Source organism: Bubalus kerabau, chromosome 4, assembly GCF_029407905.1.
Source record: "Bubalus kerabau isolate K-KA32 ecotype Philippines breed swamp buffalo chromosome 4, PCC_UOA_SB_1v2, whole genome shotgun sequence".
Classification (NCBI taxonomy): Eukaryota; Metazoa; Chordata; class Mammalia; order Artiodactyla; family Bovidae; genus Bubalus; species Bubalus kerabau.
In genome coordinates, this window is record NC_073627.1 from 37,507,044 (window position 1) to 37,524,776 (window position 17,733).

Consider the following 17,733-nt stretch of genomic DNA (forward strand, 5'->3'; position numbering starts at 1 on the left):
ATAAAAAAAAATTTGATTATCCCCCAATTAATGTGTGAATGCAAAGCAGTACTGTGGTAGACACAAAGATAAGACGTCCAGACCTCACTTCCAAAAAGGACTTGGTGCCCAGTCATGGAGTGTGTAACCTGTACACACAGCCACCTCCCCTGAGGTCCCACCCCTGCTGTGGTAGCTGTATTTGGTAACTGAGCGAGATCAGGTAATAAAGGCCCCATTTCCATGCAGTAATGGGCAGCTCTGACAGCCAATGTAGTTTGAACCCCTAGAAACCCCTGTCAGATGTGCTAAAGCTTTGTAGGGTCTTTGTAACTCTTTAACTTCTCCCTCTACCACCACCTTCTTTTCCCTTCCTTTCACAGGTGCTGATCCCTAATAATTAAACTGTACCCCAAATTCAGTCTCCACATTGATTCCAAAAACCCAGCCTGTAACATACAAATCCAAACACCGAATAAATGCAAAGCAAGAAAGCTAAAGAAAACTGGAAACAACCTAAATGTTTATCATAAGAGAAAAACCTTAGTCAATAAATTATGGCACAGCTTATGAAATGAGATGAAGTTAAAAAGAGATAAAGGACATTTTATGAACTGATGTGGCCAAATATTCTTGATACAATATTAAATGAGTTTTAAAATGCAATTATCAGAGCACAATCCCATTTAACTAGAAAACAGAATCTGAAACGTATTTGCTTTCCTTCTTCCCCTTTTAAGACACTAAGAATCTTTCCTATGAAAAGATTGTATGTGTGAATTCAGGGAAAACCCCTTAGAGGGATTTAGAGAGCTGACAGTATTAAACTGAACCCCTTTCATGAAGATAGTATATTCAGAGACAGCCCAGACTAGGGTTTGGGGCAGCCCTAGGCTGGAATTCTGGCTTTTATACTTACCAGGCGAGTGATCTTGGGCAAGTCACAGGATGGTTCTGAGCCTAAGTTCTTCATCCGAAATTCCTCCCAACAATCTTGTGGGAATTGAATGGTTAATGCAAATGTCAGGCACAATCCTCATCACAGATTTGATGCTCAATAAATTCTATTCTTTCTTCTGGATCCTCCCTTCCCATTCCAGCCAGGAGATCCTATTCTCCGCCACCTCTTCCCTCCATTCAAATGAAATGAGGATGTGCCAGGGAAAAGCCAATTCTCACTCCATGTTGGAACTGTTTCTCTGAGTTGGATTTTGTTATTATAATCATACATAAAGACCTGCCTCAGAGCATCTGCCCCTCTGCCTGACTATTAAGTGTTCAGGACCCTGTCCACCTGTGGATGGAAGGAAGGAAGAAATCAACACCTCCCTGCCTGAGGTTTGCCATTCTAGGAGATATTTGCAAGACTAATGGCCTTTTTACTTTGTTTCCTCACCCCTTTCCTGACCCCATCTCTGTTCTATAAAAGAAGATGGTTATTTTGAGACATTATTCTGCCATCTTCTGGCAGTCCAGTGCCTGCTTTCTGAATAAAGTCTTTTTCCTTGCCTCAACACCTTGTCCCTGTCGTTTAGTGATCAGAGCAAACTTGGACTTGATAACAAGGAGAGCTGGGCAGAACTCAGGGAGCTTGCTGGCTGAGGCCCCAGAGGAAGATGCCAGGGGCCCTGGGTCAGGATTGAGCAAGAGCAGAGCAAAGGGCTCCTCTGGACCTGGGTTTGCAATGATGGAGACATCAACAATTCTGAGATGTTCACATGAAGGAAGTGAAAGGAGGTGTGGGACAGAGGAAAAGCAACACTGGAACTCTGGTTCCTTCTGATCCAGTTCCACTGATAAATAGTAAAATTAAGGAAGTCACAGGAAGTTAAAAAGTCCAGCTGCCCCACACACGCCACCTCTGCCTGAGTTTTGATTTCAATTCCTTCTTATTAGTTACTGCCCCAAATTGAGGAAATGGGAGTTTCCCAGTTTATAGACTCTTGGTCGTTCAGACACAAAGACCAGTAGGTCTCCACTCAGTTAGGTGACTCTTCCATTGGCCACCCCCATCCCAACTGTCCGGGATTTAGTTTTTTCCAACTCTGGTCATTTCTGCACAAAGAACTCAAGAATCACAGCCTCTTGACTTCTCACAGGTAAGGGGGCTGGGGATGCATGTGAGGCTAAAAGGCCAGGGAGGATGTCAGAGAAAGCAGGGAGGAGGGACCATGGGTCTTTGGTGGAACTGAATGGTAAGATACATAAGGGGGCAGGTTGGGGATTTAATGACTCAGTGGAGATTTTCGACTCTATTCCCTTCATTGGATTTGGATTAAATTAGGGCAGCTATAACCTTGGTCACAAACTGATGCTCACAGTCAACCCCTTCCCTAGCCCGGTTCTAGCCCTATCTTCAGTCCCTACTCCAGCCACATCTCAAACCCCATACCAACCCCAGTGGCAGCTTCACCCCCAGAGTTCTTACATCATTTAAAAAAAAACTTGGGGGCAGCCCGGGAGGGCACACAGGATCCTAGGAACTAGGGATGAAACTCCTGCCCTGTGAAGTGGAAGCATGGAGCCTTAACCACTGGACTGCCAGAGAATTCCCAAGTTAACTTGACTCTTAACACCAGCCTGCCCCGCTCCCTCACCCCCCAAAGCTTGAACCTCAACTCTGTCCTGTTTTCAACTTCAGCACCAAGTCTAGGTCCATCTCCATTCATAGCTTCAACATGAGTACTGATCCCAGTATTGACCCCAGCATGAGTACTGATCCTAGTAGGAGATGCAACCTCGATTCCAGCCCCAACATCAGACCCATTCCTAGCAATGCATTTAGCTCCAACTTCACCTCCACCGTCATTCCAAACTCAACCTGACCCTAGCTCAAACCTCATCCCTGACCCCACCTCTCACCTCAGCTGCAAACCCAAGCCCATCCCCATTCCCAGCCTTCACCATGGGTTCCTTTTCAAATCTCACTCTTCTCTCATCTCCAGCCCTGCCTGCAGCTCCTTCCTGGTCCCCGCGTTCCCCCTTTAATCCAGCTCCTGCCCCAGCCTGCCTACTGGCTCGGCCTCCACTTCTGCTCCAACAGTCTCAGAGACCGTGTTGGTCCAAACATGTCAGTGAAGTACGAAGACCTTCAGTACTTGGAGAGTGAGAAAAAAAGCCAGAGGTTTACAGAAGGTAAGGGAAAGGGGAAACAGTCTTTGCTAAACCTCTTCTTAATATGTTTAGAAGGCTTTCTGCTGTCAAGTGTGTCATGTCTGCACCTCTACCATGTGTCCTGGTGGGGTCCCCGACTCTGAAGGGGGTCAGGGCCCAGCCTCCGGGGGACCCAGTATGAAGAGAATTCAAGATCCATAGTGGGCCTGACTTCCTATGCGCTGAGGAAGAGCAAGAGCGTAAACTGTCTTTCTAATGTGTTTTCACCCTTGAGTGTGAGCTTGCCTTGTGGGTTTGGAGTGTGGGCTGCCCCTCGCTCTCTCTGGGTCCTCCTTCTACCTCCCCAACTCTGATGAGAGGACCTTACACATCGTGATGGTCCTCTGTCTGTGTGTCTTTGTGTACACGTGTCCCCAAGCATGTGAGGGGCCCCTGTATCTGAGCACTTGGGCTGGTCCATGAGGAGTCAGAGACCTGGACACCCCTGGCCCCACAGTTCTCATCCAGCCTCCCACCAGCATGAGCTGCACCGGCCTCCTCCTGAGAGGTCCCTGTGGCCCCATCCTCGGCCCCGTCTGTCCCACCACCTGGACCCCCTCCTCCTGACACCCTCTCCTCCTGCAGCGCTGTTTTCTTCCCAGAACTTTCTGAAGCGGCTCCTCTCCAGCCCTTGCCTCCTCCTGCTCTCCCTGGCCCTCAGCCTCCTGCTGGCCAGCATCTGTGTGATGGGATACCAAAGTGAGTGGCACATGGTGGGCAAGGAAGAGAGAAATAACGAGGTGTGGTGGGGATGCTGAATGCAAGAGTGATTGGATGAGAATGACTGCTGATTCTGTCACTTGTCAGCTGGGGAATGTTGTCAAATTATGTCCTCTCTCTGAGCCTTAATTGCCTCACTTGCAGTATCAGATAAAAATAGGGCCTGTCCTTTTGGGTGGGGTCACTGAAGGGACCCACGAGATGATGCATGTTAGGGGCCCAATGTTGGCACAGAGAGGGCCTGATAACCCTTAGCACTGATTGTCCCATCCTCCTGATCAGATTTCAAGTTTCAGAGTGACCTGCAGACCCTGAGAACAAGTTTCAGTAACTTCACTTCAAACAGTATGGCCGAGGTCCAGGCACTGAACTCCCAGGGTGAGCCTGGCATGAAAGGGGCTCTGGACTGAGGTGGGGTGGGGTGGAGCAGGGGTGGAGGCTGACTCCTGAGTCCCTGAGTCCTCCAGGTCGCAACTTGCAAGAAATGATAACATCACTGAAAGCTGAGGTGGAAAGTCACAAGCAAGAACTGCAAGCTGGTAAGAGACCCTCAGGGAGAGGGTGTGGAGAGGTGGGGGCTGGGCTCTCAGACTGGAGGGTGGGGGATGGGAGCAGTCACAGGGTGCTGAGTGCCCTCCCCTCCAGCCCATAGCTTGAATGACAAGGTGCTTTCTCTGGAGAACAGGCTGGAGAAGCAACTGGAAGAACTCAAAGCAGGTCAGGCCCCTACTGCCTTCTACCTAGGCATGAGGTGTGTGGGAGGGCAAGGGGGTTCCTAGGCTGGGTCCTGGGCATGGACCCCCAGTCTCCAGGGACTCTTGGAGCAGAAGCCACACCCAGGGCACTATACCCACTGCCCATCTGTGTGCATCCTGAAATGCTTCATCCTGAAGGTGATTCTGAAATGCTCCTTCGAGTCCAGCAGCTGGTCAAGAACCTGAACTCCCTGACATGCAAGATGGATGCTCTCAAGAGCAATGGTAAGAGCTGTGTGGGGCATGCCTGGAGCCAGTTCCTGCCCACATCCCCTGGGCAGCATCTCAGCCACTCCCCCAACCCCGGCCCCTTAGGCTCTCAAAACACAGCCTGCTGTCCTGCCAACTGGCTGGAACATGAAGGCCACTGCTACTGGTTCTCTTCCTTGCGGAAGCCCTGGCCAGAAGCTGAGAAGGACTGCCAACTGAAGAATGCCCAGCTGGTCGTCATCAACTCCAGAGACGAACAGGTGAGCCCCTCAAGCTCAGGTCCCAGGACTGGTCTCATTGGCATCACTTGGGGAGTTTTAATAACCACTGCAATCTGAGCCAGATCCTCAGAGGTTCCACTGGTTCCAGCATTGGGATCAACACCCTGAATTTCCTCCATGGCTTTAATGAACCCATGAAGTTCAGAACTGCTAGTCCAAGGAGCTGGCCTGGGGGCGGCGGGGGGAAGTCACCACTGCCCTTCTGTTGTCCCAGGATTTTATCCAGGCCAACCTACGTCCTTACTTCACCTGGATGGGCCTCAGTGATCTGGATGGAGTCTGGAAATGGGTGGATGGGTCGGACTATGAGACCAACATCAAGTGAGTGCCTTGGCTTTCTGTACCTTCTTCCTCCTTCAACTCTGCTCCTCCAGGGTCTGGCCCACAGCCCCTTCTCCCCAACCTGGATTCTGTTCCATCTGTTCTTCCTAGCTGGCTGTTTTCCTCTCACACCAACCTCCCCTCCCCCCCAACCAGGAATTGGAAGCCAGGCCAACCGGATGACTTTCATGGGCATGGGCTGGGTGGGGGTGAGGACTGTGCCCATTTCTACCCTGATGGCGAGTGGAATGACGATGCCTGCCAAAGACTCAACTACTGGATCTGCGAGGCTGGACTGAGCCAAGGCAACTAAGAGAGTGGCCCCCTACCTAGGAAATGGCAGGGTGGGGAAGGAGGACCCTTCTCCTTGTAGGAGAGCAATAAACCCTGGGAGATTAGAGCACTGCCATTGATTTGAGGTTCTTTTTTTCCCCTTAACTTTGAAAAGACTATCTAGAGTTCCTAAGGTATTTTTAAAAAACTTCTACTTTATTGAGGTATAATTGACATATGAAATTGTAAGATATTTAAATGTCAGGATTTGATACATGTATACTTTGTGAGAGGATTCTCACATCTAGTTAATGAACATATCCATAACCTCATGTTTATTATTTTTCCTAGGTGAGAACACTTAAGTTCTACTCTCTTAGCAAATTTCAATTATAAAATAGTGCTATCAACTATGGTCACCATGTTTTATGTTAGATTCTCAGCTATAAGACTTTTATCTTATAGCTGAAAGCTTGTTCCCTTTTACCAAACTCTTCCTATTCCCCTCAACCTCCAGCCACTGGCAACGACTTTTGCACTTTCTATTTTTTTTCCTGACTTTTTTTTTTTAATGATTCTGCAGATAAGTGATATCATGCAGTACTGTCTTTCTCTGTCTGGCTTATATTACTTGATATAAATACCCTCTAGTTCAATTCATATTGTTGCAAATGGCAGGATTTCCTTTGTCAAGGCTGAATAATATTCTGTCATTATATATATATAATGACAGAATATTATATATGTATATATGATAGAATATTATATTATTCTTTATCCCTTCATCCAGTGATAGACACTTAGGCTATTTCCATATCTTGATTATGGTGAACGATGCTTCAATAAACACAGGAGTGCAGGTATCTCTTTGATATCCTGTTTTAATTTCCTTTGGATATAAACCCAGAAATAGAATTACTGGATCATATGGTAGTTCTATTTTTCATTTTTTGAGAAACTTCCATATGCTTTCCATACTGGCTGTACCAATTTACATTCCCACCAAGAGTGCATAGGTGTTTCTTTTTCTCTACATCCTCACCAACCTAAGGTTTTTTTTTTTTAACCTGAAAAATCAATTTTACTCAAGTGTAAGCCTTACACAATAAAATGCACCACTTAAGGAGTAGAGATGACTTTTGGTGGGGCCCAAAAGTATATTGTATATTGTTGTTGATATACAATACAGTGTTATCAACTATCAGATCAGATCAGATCAGTCGCTCAGTCGTGTCCGACTCTTTGCGACCCCATGAATCGCAGCACGCCAGGCCTCCCTGTCCATCACCAACTCCCGGAGTTCACCCAGACTCACGTCCATCGAGTCAGTGATGCCATCCAGCCATCTCCTCCTCTGTCATCCCCTTCTCCTCCTGCCCCCAATCCCTCCCAGCATCAGAGTCTTTCCCAATGAGTCAACTCTTCGCATGAGGTGGCCAAAGTATTGGAGTTTCAGCTTTAGCATCATTCCTTCCAAAGAAATCCCAGGGCTGATCTCCTTCAGAATGGACTGGTTGGATCTCCTTGTTATCAACTATGGTTACCATGTTTTTTTAATATTAGATTCTCAGACATTATTCATCTTATAACTGAAAGTTTGTTCCCTTTTACCAACCTCTTCCTATTCCCTTCCAACCCCCAGCCCCTGGCATCCACTTTCTGTCTTTTTTTAATGATTCTGCAGATAAGTGATACCATAGTGTATTGTCTTTCTCTATCTGGCTTATATTACTTGTTATAAATGCTCTTGATGTCCATCCATGTTGTTGCAAATAGCAGGGTTTCCTTCTTTCACAAGGCTGAATAATATGCTGTCATTTTATGCATACATTTACGTATATGTTGGATATGGGCTTCCTGGGTGACGCTAGCGGTAAAGAACCCGCCTGCCGATGCACGAGACGTAAGAGATGCAGGTTCCACCCCTGGGTTGGGAAGATCCCTTGAAGAAGGGCATGGCAATCTACTCCAGTATTCTTGCCTGGAGATTCCCATGGACAGAGGAGCCTGTTGGGCTACAGTCCATAGGGTCTCAAAGAGTCAGACATGACTGAAGCTACTCAGCACGCACAATATATATTGGCTATATGGTAGAATATTATATATAGGTATATATGATGTATAGATCATATATACTATTTTCCAGTAGTCATGTACAAATGTGAGAGTTGGACCATAAAGAAGGCTGAGCACCAAAGAACTGATACTTTCAAACTGTGGTGTTGGAGAAGACTCTTGAAAGTCCCTTGGACCACAAGGAGATCAAACCAGTCAATCCTAAAGAAAATCAATCCTGAATATTTATTGGAAGGACTGATACTGAAGCTGAAGCTCTAATACTTTGGCCACCTGATGTGATGGGTTGAGTTGTTGGAAAAGACCCTGAAACTGGGAAAGATTGAGGGCAGGAGGAGAAGGGGGTGAAAGAAGATGAGATGGTTGGATAGCATCATGGACTCAATGGGCAAAATTTTGAGCAAACTCTGGGAGACAGTGAAGGACATGGAAGCCTGACATGCTTCAGTCCATGGGGTCACAAAGAGTTGAACAAGACTTAGCCACTGGACAACAAACTAATGGAGTATTATTCTTTATCCATTCATTCATTGATAGACACTTAGGTTCTTTCCATATCTTGACTATTGTGAATGATGCTCCAATGAACACATAAGTGCAGATATCTCTTTGACAGCCTGTACAGAATCTGCCTGCAATGAAGGAGACCTGGGTTTGATCCCTGGATTGGGAAGATCCCCTGGAGGAGGGCATGGTAACCCACTCTAGTACTCTTGCCTGGAGAATCCCCATGGACAGAAGAACCTTCTGGGCTACAGTTCATGTGGTTGCAGAGTCAGACATGATTGAGAGACTAAGCACAGCACAGCATGGCAGTTCTATTTTTAATTTTTTGAGGCACTTCTATATACTGGCTATACCAGTTTACATTTCCATCAACAGTGCTTGCTAAGTTTCTTTTTCTCTACATCCTCACCAATCTAAGATTTTTTTTTAACCTTAAAAATCAGCTTTATTGAGATGTAATTCTTACACAGTAAAACATGTGTGCGCGCTCAGTCATTCATTGCGTCTGACGCTTTTCAACGCCATGGACTGTAGCCTGCCAGGTTCCTCTGTCTGTGGGATTCTCCAGGCATTAATAGTGGTGTGGGTTCATAAGTATCTTGTAAAGGTGCTCAGCATCACTTTGTACAACTCCCAGGCCCTAAGGACCCAGGCTCCTCTTTCACCCCCCTGCATTTCTACTTCACCATGGGGAGGGAGTGCTTTGTTTCACTTGGCCTCATTCGGCTTTAAGCAGGGTCCTCACTGGCCATTGCTGGAAGTGGGGTCCCTGCCCTCCCTGGTGCCTGAGGATAGGCTGGTTCTGCCTTCCAGGTGCCTTTCACAATAGCACCCCAGACTAGGGAAACTGATGACACCACTTTCCTAGGGTGGTACATGGCAAGGCTCCTGTATCCACTCCAGGACATTTCAAGCACAAAGCATGACATATTAAAAAATTTAGAAGTGAGAAAAAGCCTCTTGATGAAAGTGAAAGTGGAGAGTGAAAAAGTTGGCTTAAAGCTCAACATTCAGAAAACGAAGATCATGGCATCCAGTCCCATCACTTCATGGGAAATAATAGATGGGGAAACAGTGGAAACAGTGTCAGACTTTCTTTTTTTGGGCTCCAAAATCACTGCAGATGGTGATTGCAGCCATGAAATCAAAAGACACTTACTCCTTGGAAGGAAGGTTATGACCAACCTAGATAGCATATTCAAAAGCAGAGACATTACTTTGCCAACAAAGGACCATCTAGTCAAGGCTATGGTTTTTCCTATGGTCATGTATGGATGTGAGAGTTGGACTGTGAAGAAGGCTGAGCACCGAAGAATTGATGCTTTTGAACTGTGGTGTTGGAGAAGACTCTTGAGAGTCCCTTGGACTGCAAGGAGATCCAACTAGTCCATTCTGAAGGAGATCAGCCCTGGGATTTCTTTGGAAGGAATGATGCTAAAACTGAAACTCCAATACTTTGGCCACCTCATGCGATGAGTTGACTCATTGGAAAAGACTCTGATGCTGGGAGGGATTGGGGGCAGGAGGAGAAGGGGATGACAGAGGATGAGATGGCTGGATGGCATCACTGACTGGATGGACGTGAGTCTGAGTGAACTCCAGGAGTTGGTGATGGACAGGGAGGCCTGGCATGCTGCGATTCATGGAGTCGCAAAGAGTTCGACACGACTGAGCAACTAAACTGAAAAGCTAGAAATGCCTATAGAGCAGATGAGCTGCTGATAGCTGATGGAAGAGTGTAGAAAAGAGGGGAGGGGGGCAGGGATGGAAAGATACTCTGGGTCTACCTCTGATTGGGAAAGGCTTTTATTCAAAGTAAAGAATTTTGTTTTGTTTCCTCTTATAGGCAATAGAGAGCCCTCGAAGACCATATTGTGTTGTCAGGTTTACAGTTTCACTAATTGTTTTTCTTTATTTGCCGAGAGTTTCTCAACAATTAGGAAACACTGCCACCATGTGGCTGTTGGCCAAACTAATGCAAACTGCCAGCTTTTCTCTGATGTTGTTTAATAATTAAACGAGAGACCACATCCCTTGATTCAAAGTAAATCAACCTTAATGTAAAAAGGAAAGTTTCTCCAAGAAATCAATACCTGGGTTCAATTTTCGGATTTCTTACTTTGTTTTTAAAATTCCCATCTAAATCTTCAGGGATTCTGATCTCAAGAATCCTTTCTAGTCCCAGAAGCCCTTAGCACAGAATCAATCTACCATTTCCAGGTCAGTTTGGCATCAAATTGTCTACAGGCCGTTTCCCTCCGTGGTGGCAGAGTCTATTTCAGTAGTAGGTCTGTTCTTGGATGGTTCCACAGTTGGACAGATCCAAACTCAAATATTTTTCTTTTCTTTTCTTTTTTTAAGTTTGGCGATTTGGGCAAATCACATAACCTCTCTGTGTCAGTGACTTCATCTGTAAAATGGGGGGAACACCTTTTCACAGGGTGATTGTGAAGATGCAACATGACGTGTATATGTCCCTGGCCCATCACAAGGAAGTCCTTTTCCTTTCGCTCTGTCCTGGAGGGCTTATTGTCGTTGAGCACGCAACATGCACTGCATGGAGGTCTGTGATTTAACACCTGAGGTTTACCAGGTTCTCCAGCAACATTGCCTGAGAACGTTGGAGCTACTCATCCCCTCAGGCTTTGGGAGGACCACCCCTATTTCCGTGCGTTGCCTACCAACGTTGGGGAGGCTGGCGATTGCAATCCATGCATCTCCCGGGTGCGCAGCCAGCTGCAGGTGCGTGGGCATGGGCGGGGAGGTGTTCATTCCTCGCCCCTCCCTTCCTTGGGATTGGGGGTGTAAATGGATAATTCAATCCCCGTGGGACTCGGCTCGGTGGATTGGCTGTCTCAGCTCGCCCCGGCCCTGGACACTACCTCCCCCCCCAACCCCCGGCCCCACCCCGCGCGTCCCAGGTGGCTCAGGCGCCCTGTGGCGCGCTCTGTTTACCTTGAGAGCAGGTCCAAGTTGGGCTCCATCTCTGCATTTCCTCCCCTCTAAGGCCCCGCCCTCCGGGGAAGCGGGGAGAAAACCGGGCCAAGCCTTTCTTCGCCCTTCCCCTCCCCCGGACCGCCCGGAAAGGTCGGGTAAGGGGAACCTGGTGTCTGTGGGAGGGGGAGTCTCAGAATTGGGGGATCTGGCTGTTATCCTGCTCTTGTACGGCGCAGACCTGGAGTTCTAGCCCTAGGCCCGAACACCGCCCCCACCCCACCTCCGCCCCCCGCCCCCCGCCTCCGTCCTGTCGTGCTCAGGGCTGGATCTCAGGTATGCTAAGGTCCCTAAAGGAGACACAGATGTGGCGACTTCTCTGATAGATGTTCCCCCTTCCCCAGGAGACGATGACCCCCAAGCCAACCGGACCCCCGGACGGGGGCTGGGGCTGGGTGGTGGCGGCCGCAGGGTTCGCGGTGAATGGACTCTCCTACGGGGTGTTACGCTCCCTGGGCCTCGCCTTCCCTGACTTCGCGGAGTATTTTGACCGAAACGCTCAGGAGACGGCGTGGGTCAGCGCCCTAGCCCTGGCAGTGCAGCAGGCAGCCAGTGAGGAGGGGCCCCGAGGTGGGAGGCAGGAACTGGGTGGGGGGAAGTGCCGTGAGAGCAGTGGTAGAGGACATACTTGGTTACCAAACAACCTAAGAAAAGTCGACCTTTAGAGTTCGACCTTCAGACCTAGGTCGAATTTAGAGTTCTAAATTCTAGAATTGAGTGGGTCTTGAGATGAAGCGGGGCGGGGTGGTGGTGGTGGTGGTGTTGCTATAAGGCGGGGGAGAAGTTTAGGCCAGGAAAACAGCCAATGAGAAGTGTTGGAGCGAGTTTGGGGGTCCAGGGGGCGTGCCTTCCCTTGACTCCGCCCCCTTCCAGGTCCAGTGGGCAGTGCCCTGAGCACCCGCTGGGGGGCGCGCCCTGTCGTGATGGTTGGGGGCGTCCTCACCTCGCTCGGCTTCGTCTTCTCGGCTTTCGCCCACAGCCTGCTGCACCTCTACCTTGGCCTGGGCGTCCTTGCTGGTGAGGGAAGAGGGATACCCGGGTTCTTAAGGGGGTGATGGTGGAGATAGGAGCTTGTCGGGTACGGAAGCCAAGAGGGCGGGGGCCTCCTGTGAGAAACAGAGCTAGGATGGCAGGGCCTGGTAACCCTGGTTTCTGTCTTTACCCGGTCCTATCCATTCGCAGGCTCCGGCTGGGCCCTGGTGTTCGCCCCTGCCCTGGGGACCGTCTCCCGTTACTTCTCCCGCCGTCGAGTCTTGGCCGTGGGGCTGGCACTCACGGGCAACGGGGCCTCCTCGCTGCTCCTGGCACCCGCTTTACAGCTCCTCCTTGATAATTTTGGCTGGCGGGGCGCCCTGCTCCTCCTCGGAGCCGTCACCCTCCACCTCATCCCCTGTGGCGCCCTGCTACGACCCCTGGCGCTTCCTGGCGACCCCCTGGTCCTACCACGAAGCCCTCTAGCTGCCCTCGGCCTCGGTCTCTTCAGACGCCGGGCCTTCCTAGTTTTGACACTAGGCACGGCCTTAGTGGGGGTCGGTTACTTCATCCCCTACGTGCACCTGGCTCCTCACGCTTTAGATCGGGGCCTGGGCGGGTATGCGGCGGCGCTGGTGGTGGCGGCGGCTGCGGTGGGGGATATCGGCGCTCGGCTCCTCTGCGGGTGGCTGGCAGACCAGGGTTGGGTGCCCCTCCCGCGGTTGCTGACGATATTCGGGGCTTTGACAGGCCTGGGGCTGCTGGCGGTGGGATTGGTGCCTGTGATGGGGAACGAGGACAGCTGGGGGGGCCCCCTGCTGGCCGCGGCTGGGGTCTACGGCCTGAGCGCCGGAAGTTACGCCCCGTTGATTTTCTGTGTGCTCCCGGAGCTAGTGGGCATCGGAAATGTGGTACAGGCCACTGGTCTGGTGATGATGCTGCTGAGCCTCGGGGGGCTTCTAGGCCCTCCCCTGTCAGGTAAGGGCCAGAGCCAGCAGATCCGCTCGCCACCCTCACCCCCAACCTGCATCTGGGGACCCAGGCCTCTAAGTTCCTTTCCCTCTCCTCTCAGGCTTCCTAAGGGATGAGACCGGAGACTTCACCGCCTCCTTCCTCATGTGCGGCTCTTTCGTCCTCTCTGGCAGCTTCGTCTATTTGGGGCTGCCCAAGGCGCTGCCCTCCTGCCGTCAGGCCTCACGTCCAGGCACTCCACCCCCTGAGATGGGGGAGCTGCTCCCGGTCCCTCAGGTTGCCCTGCTCTCCCCGGGAGACCCTCACTCCACTCTGGACACCACTTGTTGAGCCCCTCCCCTAATAAAGACTTTTTATCTGTTGTTCCAGCAAGCTCCAATTGTTAGGCAATCTATGCTGCAAACATTCTGCTTAAGATATCCAGAAAAGCTGGTTGATGGGAACAGGATCCCCCTAAGCCATGGCAGGCGGGAAGGGTGTTTGTCCTGTCAGTCCATTTCTCTTTGCCCAAGTGCTTGCCATTATAACAGGAAACCTTCCAGGAACTGCCTGTTTGTCTGCTTCAGGTTTGTTGGGGGCACCGGGGTGCTCATGAGTGCTAGCTGCCCCATCCTCATTTCCCAGATAAAGTCTTTCTGCATTTCAGTCCCCCTTTATTGGTCTGAGGAAAATACAAGCATCTCAGGCTTCTGCTCTCTTAGCTTTATCTCTCTCTTCCAAACTAGCACCCCTCCCCCACATCCCACACCATTTTCTTAATTTCTAAGTTATAGGGGAAAGTAGGAAAGAGGGAAGTCCATGGGCAAGTGGGAGGAACTGTGGTCCAGAGAGCAGAGTCCAGGGTTAAATGCTCTGGGTCACCAGAGGTCCTGGATACCTCCCCTCCACTCCCCAGTGTGACTCCATTCAGCCCACTCAGGCTTATGGGCCCAAGCACTTTCTGAGGTTCTGAATTTTGTCCAGTTTTCTTATTCAGTTTTATCCCAAAGACAGATTTTTTTTCCAAGGAGGGCAACACTAGAGATCACATGTAAAAAGAATTTGATAAGTATCTTGGCTTTTGATTTTCCACAGTTGATTCACAGCTCAGTGGAGCAGGCTGAACTCTTGGATCCTTCAGAAAAGGTTGTGGGAGCAAACAGACAAGAATCCTCAAGAAAATACAAAGGGTTGGCACACACACTGCAGGAGCCCCACGCCTGCTCTGAGGGGCGGGGAAGGGGGGCAGATCAAGATGCTTAAGGCATTGTGGTTCTGTGGGTGCCAAGATGGGGCAGGAGAAGACCTGGAGCCACCAACCTCTTGTTTTGTGGGTCTGTCTGCCCCTTCTTGGAGTTCAATCTACTCCCAGCCCCTCCTCAGGCAGGGGGACTTTGGTATCCAGTGCCTCTGTTACAAGATCCTGGGGCTTGGAGGTAGCAGCTGAGAAGCAGAAGAAGTGGGGCAAAGTGATGAGAACTCCACTTCCTGCCAGAAGGAAGGCCCCAGCTACCACAAAAGAAGCTGTGTAGTTGCCTGTCACATCCCGGAGGTAGCCTAGGTTCAAGAGAGAAGAAGAATACACATGGGTGATCTGTTTCCTGGAACTGATGGCTCTGACACATTTTGGGGTGGAGGGATGAAAATGATCCTTAACCCATCATCTTGGAAGAGTTCAGACTGGGTGAGCATGAGAACTCTGGTTTCCCAAGGGGCCTCAAAATGTCACTTCAACTACCTTCCTGCCTTCATAAAGGACCGCCAAACTAGCCAGTTTAGGGCATCCCCAGATTTGGGGATACAGATCGAATCAGCCACACCTGTGCCTTTCTTTCCCTTCCATGCCTTCAGTTAATAGTTAGAGGAAAACATTAAGGGTCTGGAGGTTCTGGCTTCTGAAGTGTGGGGAACTTTGACCAGATGGCTCAGGCCCCTGGCCTGGGGCCCAGTGGGCCAAGGGAAAAGTCAGGCACTAGCATGCTATGTCTGGCGGAATCCTCTGAAAACCCCAGCTGTAGGTACACTGCCAAGGGTGCCTCAGAGGTCCTCTTAATCTTTCCACAGCCCCAGTTTCTTTCCCTCGGACCTGTTTCAAGGCTGCTGTGACTGACCATATGGGCTGTGTATCTACCATGGCAGAGGGCAGTATTAACATATACTATGTCAATTCCTCTCTGCACCCCCCATGGTAAAACACAGCAGCCATGGCCCACCTGGAAATCTTATTCCCCTTACCTGACAGAGGAGCCCCCAGTAGCCCCCCGATGCTTTCTACCATCTGTACCAGTCCCAGGCCACAGTATATCTTTCCAGTCCCCACCAGTTCAGGCAGCACGGAGAAGGCCACTGGGGTCAGGGCCCCTGATGTGAAGCCATAGGCCACAGTCAGGGCCACCAAGCCAGTAGGCGCCTCAGCCACAGGGTACAGGGCCAGTATCACCCCAGTCAGGGTGGTCCAGAGCATCAGGAGTCTTGCCACAGGCCCTGGGACAGCATCGCCTAGCCACCCAGAAGCCACACGCCCCACGAGGTCAGAAATAGCCGCCACTGAGAGGAGGAAGGCAGCGGGCAGTGGGTCCCAACCCAGGTCCCGAAGATGGGCCACCAGGTGCACGTAGGGAATGAAGTAGCCAGTGTTGATCAGGGTGAGGGCAACGGTGTAATGCAGGAAGGGGCCGTGATGCAGGAGGGAGGTGATCTGGGCCCCAGGGCCACCCACAACAGGGTCCTCAGCCAGGGAGAGTGGACGGAGAAGAGCACCGCAGGCCACCAAGTGAAGGGAGAGGGCCGACACCAGCAGTAGGGCCCCCCGCCAGGCATAGTGGTTGAGCAGCCATTGGAAGAGTGGGGCAAAAGCAAAGGAGGAGAGGCCCACGCCCGTCAGTGCCAGCCCGGTGGCCAGGGATCGCCGGCGAGAGAAGTAACGGGACAGGCAGGCCAGGGTTGGAGTGAAGGTCAAGGCCCAGCCAGATCCTGTCAAAAAGGAAGAAATGGGGGTTGAGTTGAGGACCCCTTAAGGAACTCAGAACACCCAGTCATCCCAACACTGCCCAGCAACAAAATGGAACACAGGCCTAAATTACAACCCTGGTTCCATACTTTCTAGCTGTATGACCTTATGTACCTTAACCTCCTGACCTCAATCTCATCTGCAAAATGGAGGTAATATAACTTAGCAGACTCTGGAAGCTTAGAGACAATGTTTGTAAAGTCACTACCACAGAACTTTGGAGTTAGACCTGGGCTGTACCATTGCTGGCTGTGTGAACTTCATTTGCCAAATTGCATAAGCTTTAAAGACTTTCCGCATATGTAAATAGGATAATAATGTTTATTTCACAGCCACAGTATCTTATACAACTTTACAGTAATTCTTCCTTTTACATTCCAATTCCACTAGTTCTTGCCTTGCATCTTTGAATTTCCTGATTTCCCCTAACCTGTTTATCACTTTAGTTACCTCTGTTAAGAATACCCTTCCAGGCAGAGGTGCTAGCTAAAACTTTCTCTGAGAGTTTCCCCTAAGTCCTTCGGAAGGAGCAGGAAGAAGGTAAAAGTCCTGAGGCCAAAAAGACTCAGGTTTTGACTCACCGGCCCTGCTCAGGGTCTCACCTGAGAGCAACCCAATACTCAGGTACAGGTGGGTTAAGGAGGTAGCAAAGGAGGCAAGCAGCATCCCCAGTGCAGCCAGGATACCCCCGGTCATCACCACAGGCCTGGGACCGAACTTGGTGCTCAGCGCACTGCCCACTGGACCTGGAGAAGAGCAAGAGTTCTGCGAGAAGATCTCAGGCGTCCTTCTCCCGCACCGCTCCCCCTCCCCATGTCCTTTACTGTCCCCGCAACCCCCACTCCCTTCCGAGGGTCGAGGGACACAGGACTCCGGACCCAGGCGCAGCACTCACTCCCAAACTGCTGCACCGCGATTCCTATGGAGGCGATCCAGGAGACTCGCGCGGCCGGCTCTTCAAACGCCGCCACAAATTCCACAAAGAAGACGCCGAAGGAACGGAGCACCCCGAACACCAGCGCCGACTGGAAGAACGCTGAGAGCACCACCATCCATCCCCAGCCCCCGTCGGGGGGCTCGGCCCTATAAGCCATCTGGGTGTTAACAGTGCTGCCTCTAAGCCCCTTCCGGAGCGGAGCTCGGGTCGTTCCACCTCTGCCCACCCACCCGGCCGGACAGCTCGGGGCCGCGCGGGAGAGGCGAGGGTGGCAGAGAGGAAAGTACCAACGAGGGCTTGAAAGCTGCAGAGAGGCTGCGTGAGACGCCTGCGCTTCTCCCCTATTGGGGGCGATTATAATGGGGAGACCAGGCCCGCGCTGGCCCCGACGTTCAGCGCCGGGGGGCGTGGCTCCGGTGGCTTCAAATCTGGAGTCGAGGCCTGGGCGGGACAGACGAGGGAGGGGCCTGAACTGGGCCCCACCCCTGAGGTGCGCCGGTCTCCAGGTGGCTTATCTATTTTATCATTGAAATGTTAGCACCTGGCCAGCCAGGGTCTGCATCCCTGTCCGAAGCTCACCAATAAGGACGCGGG

General features: G+C 50.8%; 3 protein-coding genes across 8 annotated transcripts; 2 read left to right on the top strand and 1 right to left on the bottom strand.

Annotated features, from left to right (window-relative positions):
- Nucleotides 1–1,961: 1,961 nt before the first annotated feature.
- LOC129649381 (C-type lectin domain family 10 member A-like) lies at nt 1,962–5,825 on the top strand. 2 transcript variants are annotated; one of them, XM_055576739.1, is made up of 10 exons: nt 1,962–2,078; nt 2,925–3,114; nt 3,718–3,831; nt 4,135–4,230; nt 4,320–4,391; nt 4,498–4,569; nt 4,746–4,832; nt 4,923–5,077; nt 5,313–5,419; nt 5,576–5,825. In XM_055576739.1, exons 2-10 carry the CDS (start codon nt 3,048–3,050, stop codon nt 5,730–5,732), a joined length of 927 nt encoding a protein of 308 aa, XP_055432714.1. In that variant the 5' UTR covers nt 1,962–2,078; nt 2,925–3,047; the 3' UTR covers nt 5,733–5,825. The 2 variants fall into 2 exon arrangements, with proteins under 2 accessions (XP_055432714.1, XP_055432715.1); XM_055576740.1 differs by lacking the exon at nt 3,718–3,831.
- Nucleotides 5,826–9,952: 4,127 nt separating this feature from the next.
- On the top strand, nt 9,953–13,587 carry SLC16A11 (solute carrier family 16 member 11). Of its 5 annotated transcripts, none has more exons than XM_055576731.1 (5): nt 9,953–11,367; nt 11,614–11,839; nt 12,143–12,286; nt 12,452–13,219; nt 13,314–13,587. In XM_055576731.1, exons 2-5 carry the CDS (start codon nt 11,620–11,622, stop codon nt 13,541–13,543), a joined length of 1,362 nt encoding a protein of 453 aa, XP_055432706.1. In that variant the 5' UTR covers nt 9,953–11,367; nt 11,614–11,619; the 3' UTR covers nt 13,544–13,587. The 5 variants fall into 5 exon arrangements, with proteins under 5 accessions (XP_055432706.1, XP_055432707.1, XP_055432708.1 ...); XM_055576732.1 differs by having other exon boundaries at nt 9,953–11,362; XM_055576733.1 differs by having other exon boundaries at nt 9,953–11,017.
- Nucleotides 13,132–17,640, bottom strand: SLC16A13 (solute carrier family 16 member 13). Its single transcript, XM_055576738.1, has 4 exons — nt 17,098–17,640; nt 16,805–16,948; nt 15,428–16,165; nt 13,132–14,749 (listed from the first exon to the last, which is right to left on the bottom strand). The coding sequence occupies exons 1-4, from the start codon at nt 17,294–17,296 to the stop codon at nt 14,550–14,552; spliced, it is 1,281 nt and encodes a 426-aa protein (XP_055432713.1). The 5' UTR covers nt 17,297–17,640; the 3' UTR covers nt 13,132–14,549.
- Nucleotides 17,641–17,733: the final 93 nt, after the last annotated feature.

Bases quoted from the DNA above. Each gene is read 5' to 3' on its own strand.
- LOC129649381 (XM_055576739.1), top strand. From the start codon at position 3,048: ATGTCAGTGAAGTACGAAGACCTTCAGTACTTGGAGAGTGAGAAAAAA. The intron at 5,078-5,312 runs GTGAGCCCCTCA...CTGTTGTCCCAG, and splicing joins TCAACTCCAGAGACGAACAG to GATTTTATCCAGGCCAACCT. The intron at 5,420-5,575 runs GTGAGTGCCTTG...CCCCCCAACCAG, and splicing joins GACTATGAGACCAACATCAA to GAATTGGAAGCCAGGCCAAC.
- SLC16A11 (XM_055576731.1), top strand. From the start codon at position 11,620: ATGACCCCCAAGCCAACCGGACCCCCGGACGGGGGCTGGGGCTGGGTG. The intron at 11,840-12,142 runs GTGGGAGGCAGG...GCCCCCTTCCAG, and splicing joins CAGTGAGGAGGGGCCCCGAG to GTCCAGTGGGCAGTGCCCTG. The intron at 12,287-12,451 runs GTGAGGGAAGAG...ATCCATTCGCAG, and splicing joins TGGCCTGGGCGTCCTTGCTG to GCTCCGGCTGGGCCCTGGTG.
- SLC16A13 (XM_055576738.1), bottom strand. From the start codon at position 17,296: ATGGCTTATAGGGCCGAGCCCCCCGACGGGGGCTGGGGATGGATGGTG. The intron at 16,949-17,097 runs GTGAGTGCTGCG...GCTCTTCTCCAG, and splicing joins CGCGGTGCAGCAGTTTGGGA to GTCCAGTGGGCAGTGCGCTG. The intron at 14,750-15,427 runs GTAAGGGGAATA...TCTTGAACCTAG, and splicing joins ACTGGGGGCTCCTCTGTCAG to GCTACCTCCGGGATGTGACA.